General features: G+C 35.0%; 2 protein-coding genes and 1 pseudogene across 2 annotated transcripts; 1 reads left to right on the forward strand and 2 right to left on the reverse strand.

Annotated features, from left to right (window-relative positions):
- Nucleotides 1-1481: 1481 nt before the first annotated feature.
- LOC120201964 lies at nucleotides 1482-8652 on the forward strand (annotated as a pseudogene).
- A 4714-nt stretch (nucleotides 8653-13366) lies between these two features.
- LOC120201794 (proline-rich receptor-like protein kinase PERK8) lies at nucleotides 13367-15879 on the reverse strand. Its single transcript, XM_039202333.1, has 3 exons — nucleotides 15760-15879; nucleotides 13912-14625; nucleotides 13367-13425 (listed from the first exon to the last, which is right to left on the reverse strand). The coding sequence occupies exons 1-3, from the start codon at nucleotides 15824-15826 to the stop codon at nucleotides 13394-13396; spliced, it is 813 nt and encodes a 270-aa protein (XP_039058264.1). The 5' UTR covers nucleotides 15827-15879; the 3' UTR covers nucleotides 13367-13393.
- A 3806-nt stretch (nucleotides 15880-19685) lies between these two features.
- Nucleotides 19686-20600, reverse strand: LOC120201965 (glycine-rich cell wall structural protein-like). Its single transcript, XM_039202471.1, has one exon. It carries the CDS (start codon nucleotides 20598-20600, stop codon nucleotides 19686-19688), a length of 915 nt encoding a protein of 304 aa, XP_039058402.1.
- Between the last annotated feature and the right edge of the window lie 1202 nt (nucleotides 20601-21802).

Raw genomic sequence — 21802 nt, forward strand, 5'->3', positions numbered from 1 at the left:
AATATTCATTTTGCTTTCAAGAACACCATTTGTGCTCATTTGTAATTATCTTTGAGTGTTCTTTTCTTGTTCTAGAATTGTGCAAACATCTTACCTTGTGAGGTTTTCTTGTAAGTTTGCAAATTTGTAATCTTCTCTTTGGGAAAAAGAGTGTTCTTAAGAGTTGGGGTATACTCTTGAGGGATTTGTAAGGTTATCTCTTTGGCCTCAAAAGAAAGAACAAATTAGTGAATTTGTTGGAAAATCCTTAGTGTGGATAGCTAAGGTAGTGGACGTAGACTTTGTTTGAGAAAGTCGAACCATTGTAAATCGTTGTGCAATTACTTTCAATTTTTCTGCAAAAGCTTCCACGAAATTTTTAATTGCCAATTCACCCCCTCTTGGCCGATTCCGTCGATCGATTAACTCAACAAAATGTGATAGACGTACCATTTTGTTTGAAACGAAAAGGAGTCCAGGAGCCCTGCGCGACGTAATGGTGGATTAGATACCCCATACATGAGACCTCCTTGCGAACACCTCTATCGGGAAAGAACATATGCGTAAGACTACTATTCCATTGAATTTGCATGCTTGAAGAGGAGATTCAATTCATGATGATTCGACGAATGCCTTCTGGGAAACCAACTTTGATCATAGAATCTGAGATAAAATCCCATCATAGTTTATCGAAGCTTTCTCAAGGTCTACTTTGATTGTCATCTAACCTTTTTTTCTTTTGGAAGTTTGCATAGTGTGGATAGTCTCTTGATTTAAAATGATATTCTCCATGATCGATCTGCTCGAGAAGAAACTTATTTGATTTGGGTAATAAGACTAGGAAAAGCGGCTTTAAGTGGTTCACGACAGTTTTAGTGAACAATTTGTACAGAACCGTACAAAGACTAATAGACTAAAAATCAATTAAGGATTATGAGCTATCACCTTTAAATGAGAACCAAAATAATCTTGTTTAGATCCGCCTCAATTGAATCGCCACGGAATATACCTTGAATAAAATTACAAATCGACGGACCCACCCATTTCCACTTGTTAGAGTTTGACTCGAATTCAAAGTGACAAAAATTAATTAATATATAAATATCGGTAAAGTAGGAAACCCATTTTGATTAAAAGTAGAAAACTTTATTAAATTAGATTTATACTTTATTTAGTTTTCCTTTGTAATCAAGTATATATCCCTATAAATAGATAATAAGGGTCAGTGTTAGATATCAAGTTCTTTTCTTTCACCAAAATCTTCTTTTATTTTCTTCATTCATATTAGTAAAATTCTTCTCCTCTGCTCGTAGTTTTTCCCTTTTGTGTTTTTCACGTAAATCTTGGTGTTCTTTGTTTTTCCTTTTTAATTGTGTTTATTTGTTTACCGATAATCATCGTTTCGATAATATAACAAATTAGTATCAGAGCTTCGGGTTCAAGATTATGGCAACAATGAAGTATGATATTCCGCTGTTGGATCGAAACATTAGATTCTCGCTATGACAGGTAAATATTTGAGATGTTCTTGCACAGTTAGATCTCGATGATTCAGTAGAAGGATTTGATGAGAAGCTGGAAACATAATGGATGAATGAGGAAAAGCATAAGGATCGTAAAACTCTTTCTCATATTTGTTTACACTTATCAAATCAAATTTTACAGGATGCGGTGAAAGAAAAAGCAATTGCATCTTTGTGGACGAAATTGGAGCAACTTTGCACGCAAAAATCACTGACCAGCAAGTTGCACCTAAAGAAGCATCTTTATTCGCTCAAGTTAGCGGAAGGTTCGTCTCTTGAAGAGCACCTGACCACATAGGACTAATCCTCCTATGTTCCCTGCCTCATTCTTAATCGTCTTTCAGAGATACAATCTTGTACAGTCACGAAACACTTACTCTTGAAGAAGTTTACAATGGTCTGCACTCATTTTACAAGATAAAATATCTTGTATCTGGTTCGGAGCCCCAGGCAGATGATCTCGTGATGCATGAATCGACTAGCTCAAACACTGGGAGAAAATGTGAGCGTTCTTCTGATAATATTAGAAGGGGTAGATCAAAATCTTCTAACCAATATAAAACTTGTCACTATTGTGAAAAGAAAGATTATGTTAAATTGGAGTGTTACAAGTTGCAAAATAAAAGCAAAAGAGAAGCTGAAGAGCATAACTCTGAGAAATCTGGTGTGGTCGATATAGTAGAGGAGTATGATGACGGAGAACTCCTAGTTGCGGCTGATGACAACTTTATAACAAGTGATGAGTGGATATTTGACTCTGGTAATAGTTTTCATATGAGTCATAACCGTGACTGGTTTGCAACGTATGAAGCTGTTTCTACAGGTGATGTATTTTCTAGTTTTTGGAAATAGGCTATTGTTTTCCTTGATAGCACAAGTGCGGTATGAAGATCTTCTCTGAGTATATTTTTATATTATTTTATGATTATGTGTAGAAAGCACCGATTGACCCTTTCACCCCAGGAAGTTGAAAGCCATCTACATCTCAAGGAGTTCTACTGGGAGGAATGAGGTATTTTATCCGACTTAGCTACACTCATTTCTTAGTGCTTATGTACCCTGATGGTGGCAAATCATGTTATAGGAGTGGTATTATATCCAGGGGTTTCAGAGGCGAGTTTAGTCAATGGCAAATTGTTCCTGGAACTTGTAACACTTCACCTGTTATGGCTAATCATTTTTCTGTAAAGCTCTTCCCTTCAACTTATTTACTTGTTTGTGGCATATTCTCTATATTAGATTAATTGATTTATTTGTAGAGAATGATCCAAAACCAAATTATGTATATAAAATAAGATTGGTCAACATATGGTTTTAGGAATATCATTTGAATGTATGATATATGCATTGAACTAGAATTTATGTTTCAGTAAGACAAATCGACATTTTCATTAAAGGAGGTTTCAAGGCTATATTTGAAATTTATAAGACGATATTCTTTTATATTTTAAATCTAGCACCAACCAGTGTGGTTGCTCTGCACCGTTAAATTATTCGATATTATCTTATTAATAGATTTCTGATGCATTTCAACTTAATTTCTTGAAACAAATATGGCCACCAGCGAGATAATGGATTAAAAATAAATCATTGGATGTTAAGAAATGTTAAACCAGAATTTCTTCTTCTTGATGGTTTGGTTTATTTCTGATACTGTAGATATTTATATCTCGTGATGTAGGGAAAAAGAAGTATGCACTGTTTTAGCTCCCGGACAGCATGAAGGATTAGGGTAAGAAGAAAATCCTGCCAAGCAATAATACAATCACTTTAATAGAAATTTGATATCTGTACATATTTTTTTAGCTCAAAGAAACAAATATCATGTTTTTATTAACTGGTTGAAATATGAGATTAACCTTCAGTGGGTGTACAACTTTGCCTTCATTTTTTATTATGTCCTTTCTTCATTCCGTTCTTTCTTGTTTATTTCACTTTATCATCATACCAGAGGGCAGTAGATGATACCTATTCAACTAACTCCAAAATTTGTATGTCATTAATTTTAGGCGTTAATATCCTTAATGAGAATCCAGAACTGCAGGCTTCGATAATAGTGGAATTTGAGTACCTCGGAAAATTCTATTGGAACTTGACACCAAATAATATCTGGTTTGGTTTCTGTGTCATTACCCTAGCATTTTATCTCGCTAAAACTAAAAGTTGATTTCTTGGTCATTAATCGACTGTGAAATTGCTTTCAGTTTGCTGCTAATTTATATCAAGCCTGCTATTTTGATTTCTGAACTTATTTCTTTGTAAACCGATCTTGTGTGAAAATGCTAAATACTACACGGTTGACAAGCAAACTTTTGTGGAATTGGGATTGAGAGTGAACAGATACACTTTTAGGGAGTGTCCTTCATGCAGGCTTATTTGTGTATCTGAAGTGTCTTATTTATTTATTGAAAAATTATAAAGCTTCCTGCAAACTTTCTGGAGCTTGCCTAGATTTAATCAAAAAATATCTTTCATTCTCTTTTTGAAGTTCGCAAGGGAATTTATTACTACTGTAGAGTGTAAGTGTAATGTTTGTAGTATGCTTTCATGGGAAAACTAGTGATGACGGTATTTCATCATGGGGATGGAATCTGAATGGCCAGCATTCTACATACCATGCTTTGTTTCCTCGAGCATGAACAATATACGATGGTACTATTCAAACTTTCTTTGTTTTGCACATCTGTTTACTTGTCTTTGAATCTTGTTTTGAACAATCTGTTACTTTTTCAGGTGAACCAGATCCTGAACTAAAGGTGTCCTGTCGACAAATATCGCCCTTCATACCACATAATTATAGGGATAGTAGTCTTCCAAAAGCTGTTTTTGCATACACAGTTCGTTTATCTAACATTTTAATTTCAAGAACTTGTTGGCTTGTTAGTTGTTACAACCAATTTGTTAGTCTTTTGCGCATATTTATAATTTCGATAACGGGTTGTTTCTAAGACTATTTCATGGCCTGTCTGTTCACTTCCTATATGGCCATTACTTGATCTATTGCAGTTGGTGAACACTGGAAAAGAAAGGGAAAAAGTCAGCCTGCTCTTTACGTGGGCGGTAGGTCATTTTCTGTTTCCGAACTTGTCTAATTTTACTCAAATATATAGTAAGACGGGTCCTTGGATGTTCAGTAATCAATGTTTGTTTCTATAGAATTCAATCGGTGGAATTTCACACTTATCAGGAGAGCATGTCAATGAACCATTCATGCGAGTATCTTTTGTGTATGTCCTTCCCATTTTAGGCCTTTGCACTTCGGAAATTATATTAACTTTCTTCCCTTTTATTTGATAGAGGTGAAGATGGAGTTTCTGTCGTACTACTTCATCACAAGCAAGTGATTACGTCAGCATCACTCTTAATTTTTCAAAAATATAATTGGGTGACCAAAACGGAATTGCAAGAATAGGTGGGTAGCTAAATACATAGTTTACCCATATTTCTTTTAACAACCAAAAATCTTAAGCAGTTGGTATCGAATTTGGCAGATCAACTTTTAGCTTATTTTTACTTTATAGTACGGCTAGATTATTCTGAAGGATTCCTTGTGAATATTCTTATCATGCTCCTGAAACATCTTGTTTTTTCTTCTCACAATTTCATACCCTGAGACCTTAATATTTGGAGGACATTAAAATACCACAAGACAAGGCTTTCAGCGTTCTTAACTCCATTTTTGTCAAGTTTTCGTTCCTCTCTGAAGAAATATTATAAACTTCATGTTTCTAACTTTTTTCATGTCAATGCCACGCCAAGTAGGATAATGGAACAAATTATGTTTGATGAAATGGTATTATGTATTACATAATTGGTAAATGATATTGTCAGAGTTAACAAGTTGGGGGGAGTGGATGACATTTGTAAACAAAACTGATTGTACGGCACTGCTTCTATTTGAAGTATAGGCATCTGTTAGTCATTAACATATATTCTAAAGGATTGAAAATTACAAGAGAAGGAAAATAAGAAATAGGATTTTGAAAAAACTAGCTTGATTATTCCCTCAAGCTTGTTCAGTATTTATACCAAGTGAAAGAGCATTCAATAAAGAAAATAACTCTATGTTGACCCTAATTTAATACAAACTATTACTATTACTATTCCTAAAATATACCCCAAATAAAGTGGTAGATATTAACTTATATTCTAACGGTATCACATGAACCATCTCTCTATTATCTCCTTCTTTGTTTGTATTTTCCTTTGATGCTTAATATATGTGCATAAATAATTTGTATATATTGCTTAAATAATTATTAGATTTTAAATGTTTCTAAGAATTATGAGCCGTTTCACAGGACTGCTAAGGGGAACCCTCCTGTTACTTTTGCGGTTGCTGCTTCTGAAACATAGAATGTCAATGTAACAGTTCTACCCTGTTTTGGTCTTACTGACGGAAGCTTTGTAACAGCAAAGAAGATGTGGGGCAAAATGATGGAGGTAATGATTTTGTGTAAAGGGCTGTCTGCCTTTCTTTTCATTTCATCAATATTCTTATCTGTAAATTTATTTATGGAATTCAGTGGCCTTGGATGCTTATCCTCAATTTAAAGAATAAAATCTTGCTTCATGATTTTTTAATAGGATCAATGCACTCTTTTGTCTATGCTATGTTGTTCCAACTTCTCATTTTTCCATAAGTACCCTTGTCCTACATTTGTGCCTGAAAATTGGATATAGGGATATGACCTCTAAGGGTCCTCCAAATACATGAAAAAACTAAGAATAATCTGACCACATTCGTGTCAGATACATACTAGTATGCGACACTGACAAGTGACACCCTAGTGGAAGTGATATTAGACACTGTGCATTTGTTGACTGTCAGATAATTGAATTGTTGTTTACTATATGAACTATGAAGGATGGACAGTTTCATCGTGAAAATTTCAATTGTGAACCAAGCATGCCTTCATCACCTGGAGAGGCACTTTGTGCTGCAGTTTCAGCTTCTGCCTGGGTGGAACCCCATGGAAAGTGCACCATTGCAGTTGCTCTTGCTTGGTCTTCTCCAAAAATAAATTTTTTAAAAGGATGCTCATACCATGGTAAAGATCCTATTCTCTTCACACATTAATGCATGCATATTATCTGTTTGTCATGTTCGATAAGACCTAGGACTGGATTTTTGTGGTATTGTACTTTAAAGTAAGCTAAGCCACAACTAGAATCTAAGGCCACAAGAAATTCAGAACTTTCAGCTGTGAGAAACAGTAATTAGTGTCGACCTAAGATTTCTGTTTTTCTTTTCATAACTTTTTTACAAATCATTGTTGGAATCATGCTTTCCATAATAGATTTCTGTTTTTCTTTTCATAACTTTTTTAGGGACCCCAAATTTCTATTAACTTCGTATTTGTACCTAAGACCTATAGCATTCTGATTTCTCATAGATTACAAGTGTTGGGAAGAAGAGATCGAGAAATGGCAAAGCCCTATCCTCAACGACAGAAGGCTGCCAGAATGGTAACATGCAGTGCAGCCTTTTATTTTTGACATCAACCTTATATTCCCTTCCATTATTTTACTTTATTGTTTGCCCATCAAAGATGAATCTTGGCATGAAAGGAAAAAAAAAACTTTCATCTTGGTCATATGGTAACTAGATGTACGGAGAAGGGTGCATTTCATGTAATACTTTTTGTAAATGGCTTATATAATTCCTTCCCATTGCTGATGCTATGCTGGTTCTAAAATAGAGCAGTGAAAATTATTCATGAACACAAGTTTCACAAGTTTCTCTCTCCCTATTCCGTAGAGGGAAAATGAATGAAGGAAATTGGGAGGTGGAAGAGGAGGTAAAGGTGGAACTGATGAAGATCATTCATCTCCGACTCTCTTGGGGTTTTCTTCCCTTTAGTAAAATTGATTTAGTATTTGAAGCGTCATAATCATGTTCTGCAGATTCTGTCTCGGAAAACACAGCATTTATTGTTTTATTTATCTGATATTGTCATTTGATTTTTATGGACACTTTAGTCACAAATATATATTCATTTATCATGTTAATTAGCTAATCTTTGTCTTTTATTTGCAGGTACAAATTCACACTTTTTAATGAGCTCTACTTTTTGGTTGCTGGTGGAACAGTTTGGATAGGTACACATGCTAATTCCCCAGCCCTTTGCATGTTGGTTTAAGCTTATACTAAAGTTTAGCCTGCTGTAACTTGCGGTCTCTTGTGTACCTGAAAAAACCTCTTGGTCAGTAACGCTAGATAACTATTTACACACTTTGTACATTCTTCCTTGCCATCTTCAGATGCGAAAAGTGATCAAGATCAACCAATGAAAGTAGAAGCAAAGATGTAAAAGCAGCTGAAGCTGAAATGAATTGTAGGCATAGTACAGTGTTTGAACATACCAGTATCAGTGGCAGTAATGGTTCTGCAGGTGTTGAGTTAAAACAGAATGGTGATTCAACTATTCCTCGGAAAAAAAAGAACCAACAGACAGTTCTCACATCACTTGAAATCGCAGGATCAAATTGATGGAGGTGAAGATGTTGGTAGGTTCCTGTACTTGGAAGGAACTCAATATTCAATGTGACTTTGCGAAAGCTGTTTTATTCGAGGATGGAAGGAAAGTGAAGTTTCTCGCAGAGGGTAAATATGGAATTCGTAAGGTTAGAGGAGCTGTTCGCCTGTTCCTCATGATCTGGGGACTCATGATCCTTGGAATGAAATGAATCATATATCATACATGATACAAGCAAATGGAAGGGTTTGAATTCCAAGTTTGTGCTTCAAGTGTACAGAGATTTTGCTGCCGCGGGGGATATGGCATTTGGAATTGAAGTTTGGCCAGCTGTACGCACTGCAATGGAATACATGGAACAATTTGTTAGAGATGATGATGGCCTCATTGAAAATGATGGATTTCCTGATCAGACATATGATGCATGGACTGTTCACGGCGTAAGTGCTTACTGTGGTTGTTTATGGCTTGCTGCGCTCCAATCTGCTGCTGCAATGGCCCAGCAGGTAGGCGACAAGTTCTTTGCCAAAACGTGCAAAAGTAAATTTTTTAGTGCAAATCAACATTTGAAAAGAAACTACATTCCTCATCCTTTGACTTATCTTCATCACGGATTCCCTCGCCACTACCCTAGGCTTTCAACTTTGCCTTGGAAGTCTTGTTCTTCTTGACTCCAAATTCTCTGATGGATTAGGCGATTGTCAAGTCTTTAGACAACTCCTTGACTTCCCTTCGCTCCAACACTTTCTTCGTCTATGACTTCAATCCGAATATGAATGTGAAGAACACATATTCTTCAGTCAAACTCGAGACTCTGAGCATGAGCTTTCTGAATCGACTCACATACTCCTTAAGTGTTCCTTTATGCTTGATACGCCTCAACTTGGACCACGCCTCAATCCTGACATATTGTGAGCGAACTTGCTCACTCTCCACCCTCAGTTTGACAGTTTTATCTTTCGCTATCGCATTTGGTCTCTTCCTATGCTTGACTGCTTTAACACCTGCAATCTCATCACATCTCGATCCTGGATTAACTACTTTGGAACTTGTAGTCGTACCACCTTCTGGCCTAGCAGCATTGACATCTGCAATGACGCCGAGTCTCTTTTTGGGTTTGGTTGACTTAACATCTGAAGTCGCACCTTGTCTTTCTCTTGGCTTGTCCGTATTGGCACTCGCAATCGATCCAAGTCTTTTTCTTGGCTTGGATGTTTTCTCACTTGTAGTTGCACCATTTCCTTTCTTGACGGTATTGACACTCGCAATCGCGCTAAGTCTTGATACTCCTCCTTCTAGCTTGTTTATTCCCCTGATAATGGCAGTAAGGTGACTCTTCTCAAGATATCCTCTAATCAAATGAGGATCATCATAGAAGTAGCACTTCAACTTTTCCTTGCTTACTTTTTTCTTCACACCGAACTTAGCCTTGTCATTCTTTCCCGATGGATTTCCTTGGCTCGAATAGTCGATGGCTCACATTGGCCATTCAAAGAGATTCCTTTATCATCTCTTAGCTACACCTCTTCCCGGCCTCCCTCACTATTGCCACTATTCCTAGGCATGGACCTGGATGACACAAAGCTAGTTGGCTTGTCTCCCGTAAGTTCGGTCAGCTTTTCGGTTACAGCTATGGCATCCAAAAGTCTCTGGGCATTTCCTTGCTCTCTCCCGAGCATCATCCCTGGTCTGAGTCCCTCCAAGAAGGTCTTGAGCACGCCCCATTCACTCATTTCTCCTTCGCATATGAGCAGCTCCTTCTTGAGCTCATCCACCTCGTTTCTCAAAGCTATCACCTCGGCTTCATGAGTATTACTCCCTCGATTCATCTCCAACTCGTTGAGAAACTGTTGTGTCTCGTCCTTAAACTTGTCCTCCATGGACTCCATTTTGTCAAGACAGGATTCCACAACACCCTAGGTCTTCTTGGTCTCTTCCTCAGCTTTTTCAAGTCTTATGACCCTCATTTCCAACGAAGTTGAGATCTCCTCCTTCTCCTTGCTTAGAGCCAACATCTCGACCCTAATAGAATCACATACTTGAGTCATCTTCTCTTCGAGCTGATTAAGAATCTCTTGAACAACGTCCTTGATCGAGTACAAAGACTCTTCCAAACTAGTGACCCTCTTTTCTGTTGAAGAACCAGTATCCCTTAGATAACCTATCCAAGATTTACAATCATTACATCGACCATACAAATCCTCAATGGGTTATGTCCACTTTTGTTTTCCACTATGACTCTCCATGCCTTTTCGTGTGGAAACTCCTCTTTTACTTCCCATCTCAAACACTTCTTTGCCACTAACTAATTCAATCATCCTTGATTAGCTCGAATACAAATCCTTGTCAACTTGGCTACAAAAGCAAATTGACTTAACAATAAGTAAACTTAACTTACTCGATTTACCACCTTCCACCAAACATGGACAAAACGATCGTTGTCTGCCCACAACAACTCGCTCTGATACCATTTGTCACGTCCTCATAACCTTCAAGCCCACACTGTCGTAATATCAAAGTTAAGGTTTGACGGAACGTGCGACCTTAGAAGCTTCTAGAATGCGGAAGCTTTAACACTAACGTGGCTACTCCAAGCCATCAAAATTGGACAATGGTGTGGAAGTGCAAACACAAATGTGACTACTCCTAGCCACCAAAGAGACAACAAGCACAAAGAGAATAAAGAACACAAGAATTAGAGTAAATACCTCAGAGTTTTATTACTCTCTCCCAAGAGAATGGATGGATGAATGAATGAATGAATACAAATGAGCATGTGATGCTCTCTATTTATAGTTGAGCTCCCTCTCAATCAATGGCCTAGATCGATTTATATCAACAACTAAGATCTGCCCAATCAATACAAGATCCCCTAAATCAAGAAAACCCAACTCAATCCTATCTAATTACATCTATTAGTAGGATTATTTTCTTGGATAGTTGTTCACACTGGATATAGTAAGATTTCCCCACAATATCTTCTTGATTTGTTGTCTCTTGCCATATTTATCGTAATCATCTTCGAATATGATGTCACTTTCTTTTTATGCACAGCAAATGTGAACGGGCTTCACAGCATCCTCCAAGTGGTGGGCCAAGTCTGGTGGCCTTGGCAATCCCACACTCTGCATAGAACTTCTTTAGCATACACTTTCGCCAATGTCCCAGACCCAAATATCACGGCCCGTGACAATTTCTTCAGTCTACAGGTTCAAAAAGGTAAAATCTAATAAGAATAACAATAATGGCTATGATAATAAATAAAATATGGAACACGTGGATACTACAAAGCACCTTTTTTTGTAAAAGCTTTTTCCAATTGAAATCAAGTTTCTCGTTCACCTCCAATCCATAATTTCGAGCATCCTAAACAGGAAAGAAAAATACACTTATCAAACTTGAAACCAATTGGCGTGTCAGAAACCTTAGAGTACTTCATGTCCAATAAAACATAACAAATGTTTAAAGAAAGAATGTAACACCAAAAGGCTGAGAAAGATCAACAAAACAACTAAATCAGAACAATTAACAACAATGTAACATGGTTTGCATGATGAAGTTTCTACTTTTTCAGTCCCATCTTTATTTCTTAAACAAAATGAGAATTAGAGCAATATCAAGACAGAACGGAATTATCATGAGGATTGGTGCAACAGTATATATTATTCCCAGTTGGAGAGGTCCATAGCCTGCAGAAATGTAGTCAAAGGGTCAACTTATATGCTATAAAACAAAACTAAGTTCATAGATATATGAGCATTCTGATGATTTGGAAGGCCAAAAGCCAAAATTCATAATGTTCTCCAGCCATCACTTATGAAGTTACTGAAAAAAATCATCGAATAGGCTTAGACGCTTGAATCTCGTATGATTGATAATCAAACCTCTTGATGTACCAAGATAGTCAAAAAGACAGAATTTAATACTACTAAGGTTCAAGTTATTAGTTTCCATATTTACAATTTCTGGCCAAATTAAAAAGACATCCAAAATCTCTCGATGCTGAAAATTCGTCATAAACTATAAATTAAAATTTAACTGATTGAACTAGAGGAAAAATAAATTAATTAAACAAAAACCTGAACACCATCGACGGAGGATTGAGAGCGAAAAAATTGATGATTTGAACTATCGAGGAAGTAAATGGATCCAGTAGAATCAGCCTAGGATAATGAAATCATAAAAAATAAAACCGAATCACATAAATGAATTAATTACAAGCAGATCTAAATTATATTCAAAGAAATTAAAAGAGAAAGAGAACGAACAGTAGGAAAAGCGAAGAAATGCAATGATATTAAGAAAACAGAGAAAATCTTCATTGTGACAGAAGGAATGGTAATGAGAAAAGGAAGAGAGTACGATCTGTGTGGTGGTTTCGCGATCACGGGACAGGGAAGGAAGGAAGGAAGGAAGGAAGGAGGGACGAAATTAAACAAGGAAGAGGACGAGCTAGCCATTTTCGGTTTTGATCTTCAAAACTGAAGTTGTTTGCTTTGAGGAAATGATTGGGTTGGGCTTTTCTTGGGCCAAAATTTGAAAAAGTTTGTTTAATTGAAGTCTAAAACATGCACATTATATTAGTAGTACATGATTAACTTAAAGGTAAACTACACTAATCATTAATTTTTTAGGATGCTTTTACTTTGATCATTAAATTTTTTTAAAAAAATTATTGGAGTTCTGATCATTAAGAAATATTTTCATTCGGACAATTGGGTCGTTAAATCACTAACATAGTTGATGTGATACACTAAATTTTTTTTAAAAATCTTACCGGTCATTCTCCTATTTTCACTGTCATTTCTCTCGTTATTCGATCATTCTATCTTTTTTTCCTCGTCTCTGCAGTACTCGATCTAGATTATTGGATCACTCAATCGAATATCGATGATTATAAAAAATTGTTATTGAAATTATTTTCTATATGCTCCTATTTAGTACTTGTAATGATATTGTTGTTCATACAAATTATAAAGATTAAGAGCTCATACACGCTTTTTGGGATTTAAGATTAATGTAGCTGAAACAATGATATTTTTTATATTTTAATTTAATTTTGAAGTTGTTTTGGAAGGTTCGTAAGTAAATGTAGATTAAACTTGTGGTGTACTAATAAAATATATCATTTTAGCTTTGATTAACATAAAATTATGAAATCGACATTAAGTTTCGAGATTAATTTCAAACAACTCTTCTTTATTAAAAAAAAAGGGAAAGAATCCTAATTCCAAACCGGATAAGCCTAATAGAATCTATACCATGCAATTTCTCTTTTACTTGCAAAATTTATGTTTTTGTGATGGTATCATGATGGAAAATTAACATTCTTTATTTTTTTTTAAAAAATCCAAGATTGAGAGGAAAGAAAAGTATTGTAGCTGCCAAGAGGATAACCCTATCTTCACCCCATTAATCATACTCAAAATGGCAACCATCGTAGCCTGTTCGTACAACAAAATCAATCGACCAAAATTAGTAAGATGTTGAACAAACGATATACAATCATATCACTTTGTTGTCATTAAGCATGAAATAATTATGTAACTTTTTTTAGTGTAAATTGCACGTAAACTATCTGTTTTAGTACTTAAATTCTCAATTTTTTCAAAATCATACCTAAAGTTTAGTTTTCGTATAATTTTTGTACCTCTGTTCAAAATTAAACGTTAAATTTTGAAAACAAATAATAGTTTAGGTACTAAACAAGTTAAATTTTTAACAGTAGGGTACTAAAATGAAATAAAAACTAAGCATTAGGTATAATTTTTAAAAAATTAAAAGTTTAGGTACTAAATGCGTAGTTTGCCCCCTAATTGTTATAAGATAAATTGAGTGACTAGATTGTTACTTTTTCAAATATGATCACCAAATTATAAACTCGCTAATAATACAATGACCATTTAAGAAAAATCATTCGAAAAACTTACTTGGATCAATTACGACAAGTATGGCAGTGCCTCCAAATTCACATGTACCACCACCAGATTTGGTTCTTTGCCAGTAGCTATTAAAAGCATAAGAAGCATGTGCATATAACGTGTCCGGGTGAAAGCATGAGCCATTTGGTTGAATCGGATCACAATCCGCTCCGGTCCCACACGCATAGTTCATAGCTTCTTGGATAATCGGGTCAGGCACCGACGGCTTAGCCACACACCATAAGGCCGTGGCCGGAGCCACATTGGGAGTCGGTGGAACCGTCGGTGGAGGGTACACTATCGGTGGTAGAAAAACTGGTGGGCTTGGATCAAACCCGATTGGAGATGGGATATAGACTGGTGGGCTCATGACACCGGCCGGTGGACTGGGCTCGTAAAAGGGTGGGCTGAATACAGATCCCGATGGGCTTGGGATGTAAGTTGTTGTAGGTGTTGTTTGTGGTGTGCTCGGGGTGGTCGAGAATTCGGGTGGGCTCGGAACAGTCCCGTATGAGCCTTCCGGTGGGCCTAGACCCGGAGGAGAATTGGGTAGAGAATCAAAAGGTGGCAAAGAAAGGGGTGAGCTTACACCATATGGTTGAGTATTGGAAGCATCAGTGGGTTGTTCTATCACTAAACTCATGAGTTTACTCATTAGCTGCAATTTCTTTGTACTTCTTCCATGTTTTGGATCTTTGACTACCTCCATTGATTTTCTTGCATCTATCAATACCAAAAAAACAAAGAGATTTACAATTAATCATCTTAATGCAAAGAGACTCCATTGATTTTCTTGCATCTATCAATACCAGCAGAAACTTAATGGCAAAGGAAACTCATATATTCTATATCCAGGTAACCTTTTGACTTGCCATCACACCAAAGAATCAAGAGTTGATGGCACATCAGCAAAAACATTTGATTAAAATAAATAAGTCATAACGTCAAGGAATATTTCCTTAACGTTTGATTAAATAATTATTTCGATTTATATTTGTTGAAGTATTTTGACTCGCGAAGCTTTATTTTAAAAAAAATCATAACATTACTAAATAGTCATTTTAACTCTTATTCTTTTTGAAGTATTGTGGTTCCAATGTATCATTTTAAGGTAAAAAGACCCCTATTTGACCGTTTGTTGGTTAATTATTTTCATCCACGAAAAAAATATTTTTACCCTAAAATAAAACCTTGAGAGACAAAATGCTTAAAAAAAATAGGGATCAAAGTGATTTTTTTAATAAAAATTAATTTTTTTTATCACTACCAATAAATAAACAAAAGTTGATGGCACATCAGCAAAAACAATTGATTAAAATAAATAAGGCATAATGTCAAGGAATGCCTTAACAATAATTATTTTGATTTATATTTGTTGAAGTATTTCGACTTGTGAAGCTTCATTTTAGAATAACAAGTCCCTAACATTTGACTAAATAGTTACTTTAACTCTTAATTTTTTTTGAAGTATTTTGGCTCCAAAAGATCATTTTAAGGTGAAAATACCCTTTGGAACGTTGATCGTTTGTTGGTTAACGGTTTTCATCCACGAAAAAACATTTTTACCCCAAAATAAAACCTTAGGAGGTAAAATGCTAAAAAAATAGGGGTCAAAGTGATTTTTTAGTAAAATGTTAGGCTTTTTTTGTCATTATACCAATAAATAAACAAAAGTTGATAGAAACCGAACTCTTAATGTTGAAGAAATTTCACACTTCCATTATTGCATTCCATGTAATCCAGTTTGCATTAAGAACATGAAAATTTTGATGTGGAAACGATTAAAATAACAAAATGATAATCTTATTTATATGTATATATAATCTACCAAAAACAGTGTGGCAGAGGCGAGATTACCGCAGTGAATGAACAAAGTGGCTGCCATTGTTGAATAAACAAGGAGCATGCAAAACCTGATTTCCATGAACGAGCTTCAGCAATGAAGAAACAAATATTATGAATAAAAAAAGGAACCCTCAAAGGCTAAGCTGTTTAAAGGGAAGAAGAGAGACGTATTTAAAGGCAAGGAAAGGAGACAAGTGACTTGGTTAGCCATTAAAGGTGTGATTCCGGAGGTGCTCTCAGAAATGTAAATTTGAAGAGAGAGTGTGTAAAAGGTTTAACTACGCGGTCCGTTATTGGAATAGATATCGTTATATATTGGTAAAAGTGTTGTCTGAAATTGTTATTACAATATCATAATATCCGTAATGATCGTAATTGTACCCGTTTTATCTGCAATCTCGATAAACGTAACTGAAAATACGATGGTAATCGTAATTTAAATCGTTGGATATAACAAAAGATGATTTTAATAAATGTTGGTGATCATTGATCTGGGTTAAAGAAATCATTTCCATTTTTAATGTTGCTCATGCAAGGCATATATGCTTGCTTCACATCGGAAGATAATTAAAGTTAGGTTTTTTGTTTCCCTTTTGTGTTGCTTGCTTTCTACTCAAAGCTCTCACTTTCTCCTTCTTTCTCCCGATCAAATCACTTGGTTTTTGCTTTTATTGGAATATTTGTGCATGATGGAGGGAAAACTCTTCGAGTTTGATTAAACAAAATCAAGCAGAGCTTTTTATTCGGTACAAGTTATTGTCGGAGAAGGAATTTACTGAGGTAAACCTTCACACTTCAGTCTTGGAAAACTTCTAATGCAACGATATAGAAATATTCATCCCTTTTAACATAAGCAAATATTGATGGTAGATATCCAGTCAAGTCCCAAAACCGACAAATCTGTTGTAAATGGAAAAGGCCGCACAAAAATTTGATTAAGATCAATGTGGATGGGGCCTTTTCGGATTCAACCAATACTGCTGCCATTGGGGTAGTATCTAGAGATCATAATGGTAAGGTCTTAGGGGGGAATGTGCAGATAAATTGACCCTCCCTTCACAACGGAGTCAACCGGGGTCATAGCAATCACACATGGAATTAATTTTGCCATTGAAAATGATTGGGTAAACGATGTCGTTGAAGGAGACACAATTAATATAATAAACAGACAGGTCAATCAGAAGCAGGATGTCTCAACCATTGGATTGCTACTCAACAAAACCCAAGCGAAGCTGAAGGAGTTCAAAGATATAAAAAAAATTCTATGTTAATAGTGAGGCAAATCGTGTAGCTCACACACTTGCACAACGGGCATTGTCGAATCCCAATCTGTATTGGGTTTTCTATAACGAACCGAATTGTATTAAGTCTGTAATCATTCTTGAAACCATTTGAATATAATTCAATCCACCTTTAAAAAAAACCCTATAAAAAGTTTTGAAACCATTTTTCATAACATTCTTTAAAAGTTTCAAAATCCTCTGAGTAGGTAAACATTAAATGTGTGAATTAAAGGCTTTCAATGGTTTTAAACCTTCTCCAACAACCTCAAAAAGTTGGAAAATCTTAAGAGCGTATAAAAGAAGCCTTGTAACAACCCAGCAATAACAAGAAAACCATTTCAAACATCCAAGAGCTAAAATTCCAATATGTGCTCAATTTCTTTCTTTCTTTCACATTGAACAATAGCTTGTTCCTTATTGTAGTTTTTTTTATAGTGTTTTTGGGTGAGCGTAAGCTTTTATAGTGCAAACATATTACCTTGTGAAAGTTTATTCTTAATTTGCTCATTCATTTTATCTTTGAAAATAGTGTGTATTCTTAAGATTTTTTGTGTAAATATCAACTGGTTTGTAAGGTTATACATTGTCCTCAAACGTTGATAAAATTAACAAATTTGAGAAAATCTTTAGTTAATTTTTCTTCATTCTTTGTAAAGAGCTTCCGCCAAATTTTTATTATCAATTCACATCCTTTTTGACCATATTCTTGATTGATTGACTCAATAAATTCTTACATTAATAAACTTAATAATTAAATAATCTTCAACTACTATAATTGTAATTAAACTTAATTTAATTACCAAATACAATTTAAGTAATCAATGTATAATAGTGTACATAATCTTTCTTTAATTGCTAAATTGAGTGGCGTTGTCCTTCTTTGAAATTAGGATATGATTAAAAAATTATGAATAAATGTCACTTTATAATCGTTTTAGAGTATTAGTATAACGTTTTATTTATTATATGAATTATTATATAGATAAATAATTACGAAAACTTCACCTAATAGTATAAAACAATCAAAATGAAACAGTAAGAAATGACGTATAAGAAACCTAACATATAAGAGTAGTAAATTGTCTCAGCTAACCAGTTTCATTCACTTAATGCAATGTCCGTATCCCAGCAAACACATTAACACCTTGCTTCACTAGTTTTCATTGTGAACTATTTCCCCATGGAAATAAATATTTTTTTTGGTAAATATACTAACAAATATTTTTTAGACAATATAAAAACAAGTGTTCAAACTATATTCGGCTAACTTTTGGTGTCTAAGTAATTTTTCGTTAAAAATATGTCCAAAGTTTTCTCCTTTACACTTTTATGTGTATACAATTAAAAAATCGTTAAGTGACACATGTCGGTAGACACCTAAAAGTGTAACGAATAAAACGCTTGATATATATTTTTAACAAAAAAATCTTTAGACACCAAAAATTAGTTTTAGATATAATTTGGACACTTATTTTTATATTAAGCCTATTTTTTAAATCTATTAAATTATAAAAAAAATTATATTTTTCTTCAAAATGTATTATTAAAAATCTATTTTATTATCTCCTTAAAATAAAAATGAATTTTTTAAATGTGTTTCTTCAATAAAAAATTATTTTAAATGTATTAAATTATAAAATAAAATCTATTTTACTATCCCTTCTTCAAATTTGTTCATTTTATTAGAAAAATAAAAAAAATACTTAAAATTAAGTATCATGACAAACACCAAATTGGTGTTGGAAGACCCATTAGGCCAACATTTTATTTGTTTTAGAAATCAGTTAACTGTTGCTGATAAAAAAAAGTTTTATGGTCAAAATTTGAATTTGGCAAATTTTATGTTCTAAAATAGATTTTGAAAATTAAATTTTACGCTTTTGGAATTAAATTTGATTTTATTTAAATTATTTTTATTAAATTTAAAAATTCAAATCAATTTTTTTTTTTAAATTCAGGCTCCAAACATAGCAGTAGAATATGTGTAATCCAAACATAAGTAAGGAGATCAAAGGTATTTTTTGAACATTCTTAGGTAATTACAAATTATTTAGAGTTTTTGTGGTTTATTGACAACGTACATGTACCATGTAAACGTAACTTTTCGAACATAAATCTTATAAAAAATAATATTTTTTTATCATTAATACTTCTCAATAAATTTTAAAATTAAATTATTTAAAACATATAATGACCAATTGGACCCAAAGATAAACAATAATTGTGAGATATAAAAAATGAGATCCAAAATTATAATATCCTATTTTAAAAAATTGGGTATGCAAATTATCCAACAGTAAATAAATATGAGGTTTGATGCCATTAGTTTATCCACATTAAATGCACTCTTCCTTTTTATTCGATATTTGACTGCTTGTATATATATTCAGTTAAGCAAAAAAAGCAGATTATATATTTTTACTCTTAATTTGCGTATGCATGCATGCATGCATGCGGTAATACTAAAGAAATAAAATAAGAGGTTTTACAAATAAAAACCCTAATTTATATTTGATATATCCTATAAGCATTAATGACATTCAGGCAAACAACTTATCCTTAATATAACATTTCATTAAACAAAAGAAGAGGGAAAATTTCATAAACAGAAAGTTGGATATTTGGAGTGAAACGAGTATGCTTTCAAGTACACGATTAGTGTCCACCATCAGCACCAGATCCGCCGTCAAGTCCAACGCCCCCACCTCCACCAGCACCAAAGCCACCTCCAAATCCTCCACCCACTCCACCACCACCCCCAAATCCTCCTCCACCTCCAGCACCACCACCGAGGCCTCCACCAACACCTGCACCACCTCCCAAACCGCCACCAGCTCCACCACCTAATCCGCCTCCACCTCCTGCACCTCCACCAAGTCCTCCACCACCACCCAATCCACCTCCTGCACCTCCACCAAGCCCGTGGCCACCACCAAGTCCTCCACCACCACCCAATCCACCTCCTGCACCTCCACCAAGCCCGTGGCCACCACCAAGTCCTCCACCACCTCCCAATCCACCTCCAGCACCTCCACCAAGCCCATGGCCACCACCTAGTCCTCCACCACCTCCTAGTCCACCTCCTGCACCTCCACCAAGTCCATGGCCACTACCCAATCCCCCGCCACCTCCTAGTCCACCTCCTGCACCTCCACCAAGTCCATGTCCACCACCCAATCCCCCGCCACCTCCTAGCCCACCTCCTGCACCTCCACCAAGTCCATGTCCACCACCAAGCCCTCCAGCCCCACCTAATCCACCTCCTGCACCTCCACCAAGCCCATGGCCACCACCCAATCCACCTCCTGCACCCCCACCAAGACCACCTCCACCACCTAATCCTCCTCCTGCACCACCACCGCCACCTAGGCCTCCGCCTCCCCCAAGGCCACCTCCACCACCAAAGCCACCACCACCACCTAGGCCTCCTCCTCCACCTAAACCTCCACCACCACCAAAACCACCACCCAGACCACCACCAATTCCATGCCTAAAACCCCCTCCCTTGGCCTTAAACAAAAATGGACGACGAAGCAAAACCCTTTTCATCATTAACTCCACCGACGCCATGATCACACACCACAAAACGATCCACAACAAGAGCACACAACAAAGCAATCAAAACAAAACGATTAAAACCACCCATTACTAATGCTACTGATAGCTAAAACCACACAGCGCAGCACTACAACAAGTAAGATATAAATAGCAGTAAACTAGTGTGTGTTAGCCATTAGCTGCGACAAAGATTTTAAAATACAAAAAAAAACCCAACTGTCACGCGCGTAAGAGTAAATGAGGCTATCTGTCAACGGATAAGCCATTTATTCGGCCAACTGTCCCTTCCCAACCAATCAAAGACGCGCTCACCCTTGACATTGGATTTAAGGTGCGTTTGATTCACGGAATATAAGATTATCAGTGAAAATAAAATATTACCAGAAAATAGGATTACTGGGAATGTTATATTATTGTATTTGGTTGGTTTGGCAAGAATGTAAGATTACAATGTTTGGTTGAATGAATAAAAGATTACTGTAATGTATATTTTACCAAATTGTACTTGTTCTATATTTGTTAACAAGTTAAATTCTAAATGTTTAAATAAAAATTATTTATATAAAAATTTTATTTGTTGATAATATATTACTTGAGTATTTAAATATATCATGTATTATTTTAATTTTAATTAATATTAAATTTTACATAATTTATGTAAAAATATATTAAAATTTTACATCAACATTTAACTAAATATTTACATTGTGAAAACTAGCTTCGGTTCATACATGACGCATTCACTGGGAGGTTTCTTATATTTTCCAACCGACAAGGTTTACATTCTTCTATATACAATAATTTATCATAGATATTCATAATAATAAAAATATGTAAATTATTTTTGTTATCTAAGATATAATATTTATTATATCTTCTATATACAATAATTTATTTATTTATCTTTTATATTTATACTTAATTATGCATACTTTATCATTATTATTTATCTCATGAATTTATATTACAAAAACATAATTCTAATAAGTAAGAAAATATAACACTAAAAATCATATTGTCTATAATTTTATATTTCTTTATTCTCTTCCACTGCCGGTTAAATTTCCTCTAATTTGAAATAAATTATAGTAATTTAGAAGTATATTAAGCATGACATGTTGTTCCACATAAAGACAATTGCATAATATTCTCTCTTTTTAATCCAAATGAACCTGGATTTTTATATGAAAACCATAAAAATATGAGGTGGAGAG

This window comes from Hibiscus syriacus, unplaced genomic scaffold (genome assembly GCF_006381635.1).
Source record: "Hibiscus syriacus cultivar Baekdansim isolate YM2019G1 unplaced genomic scaffold, ASM638163v2 tig00008013_pilon, whole genome shotgun sequence".
Lineage (NCBI taxonomy): Eukaryota > Viridiplantae > Streptophyta > Magnoliopsida > Malvales > Malvaceae > Hibiscus > Hibiscus syriacus.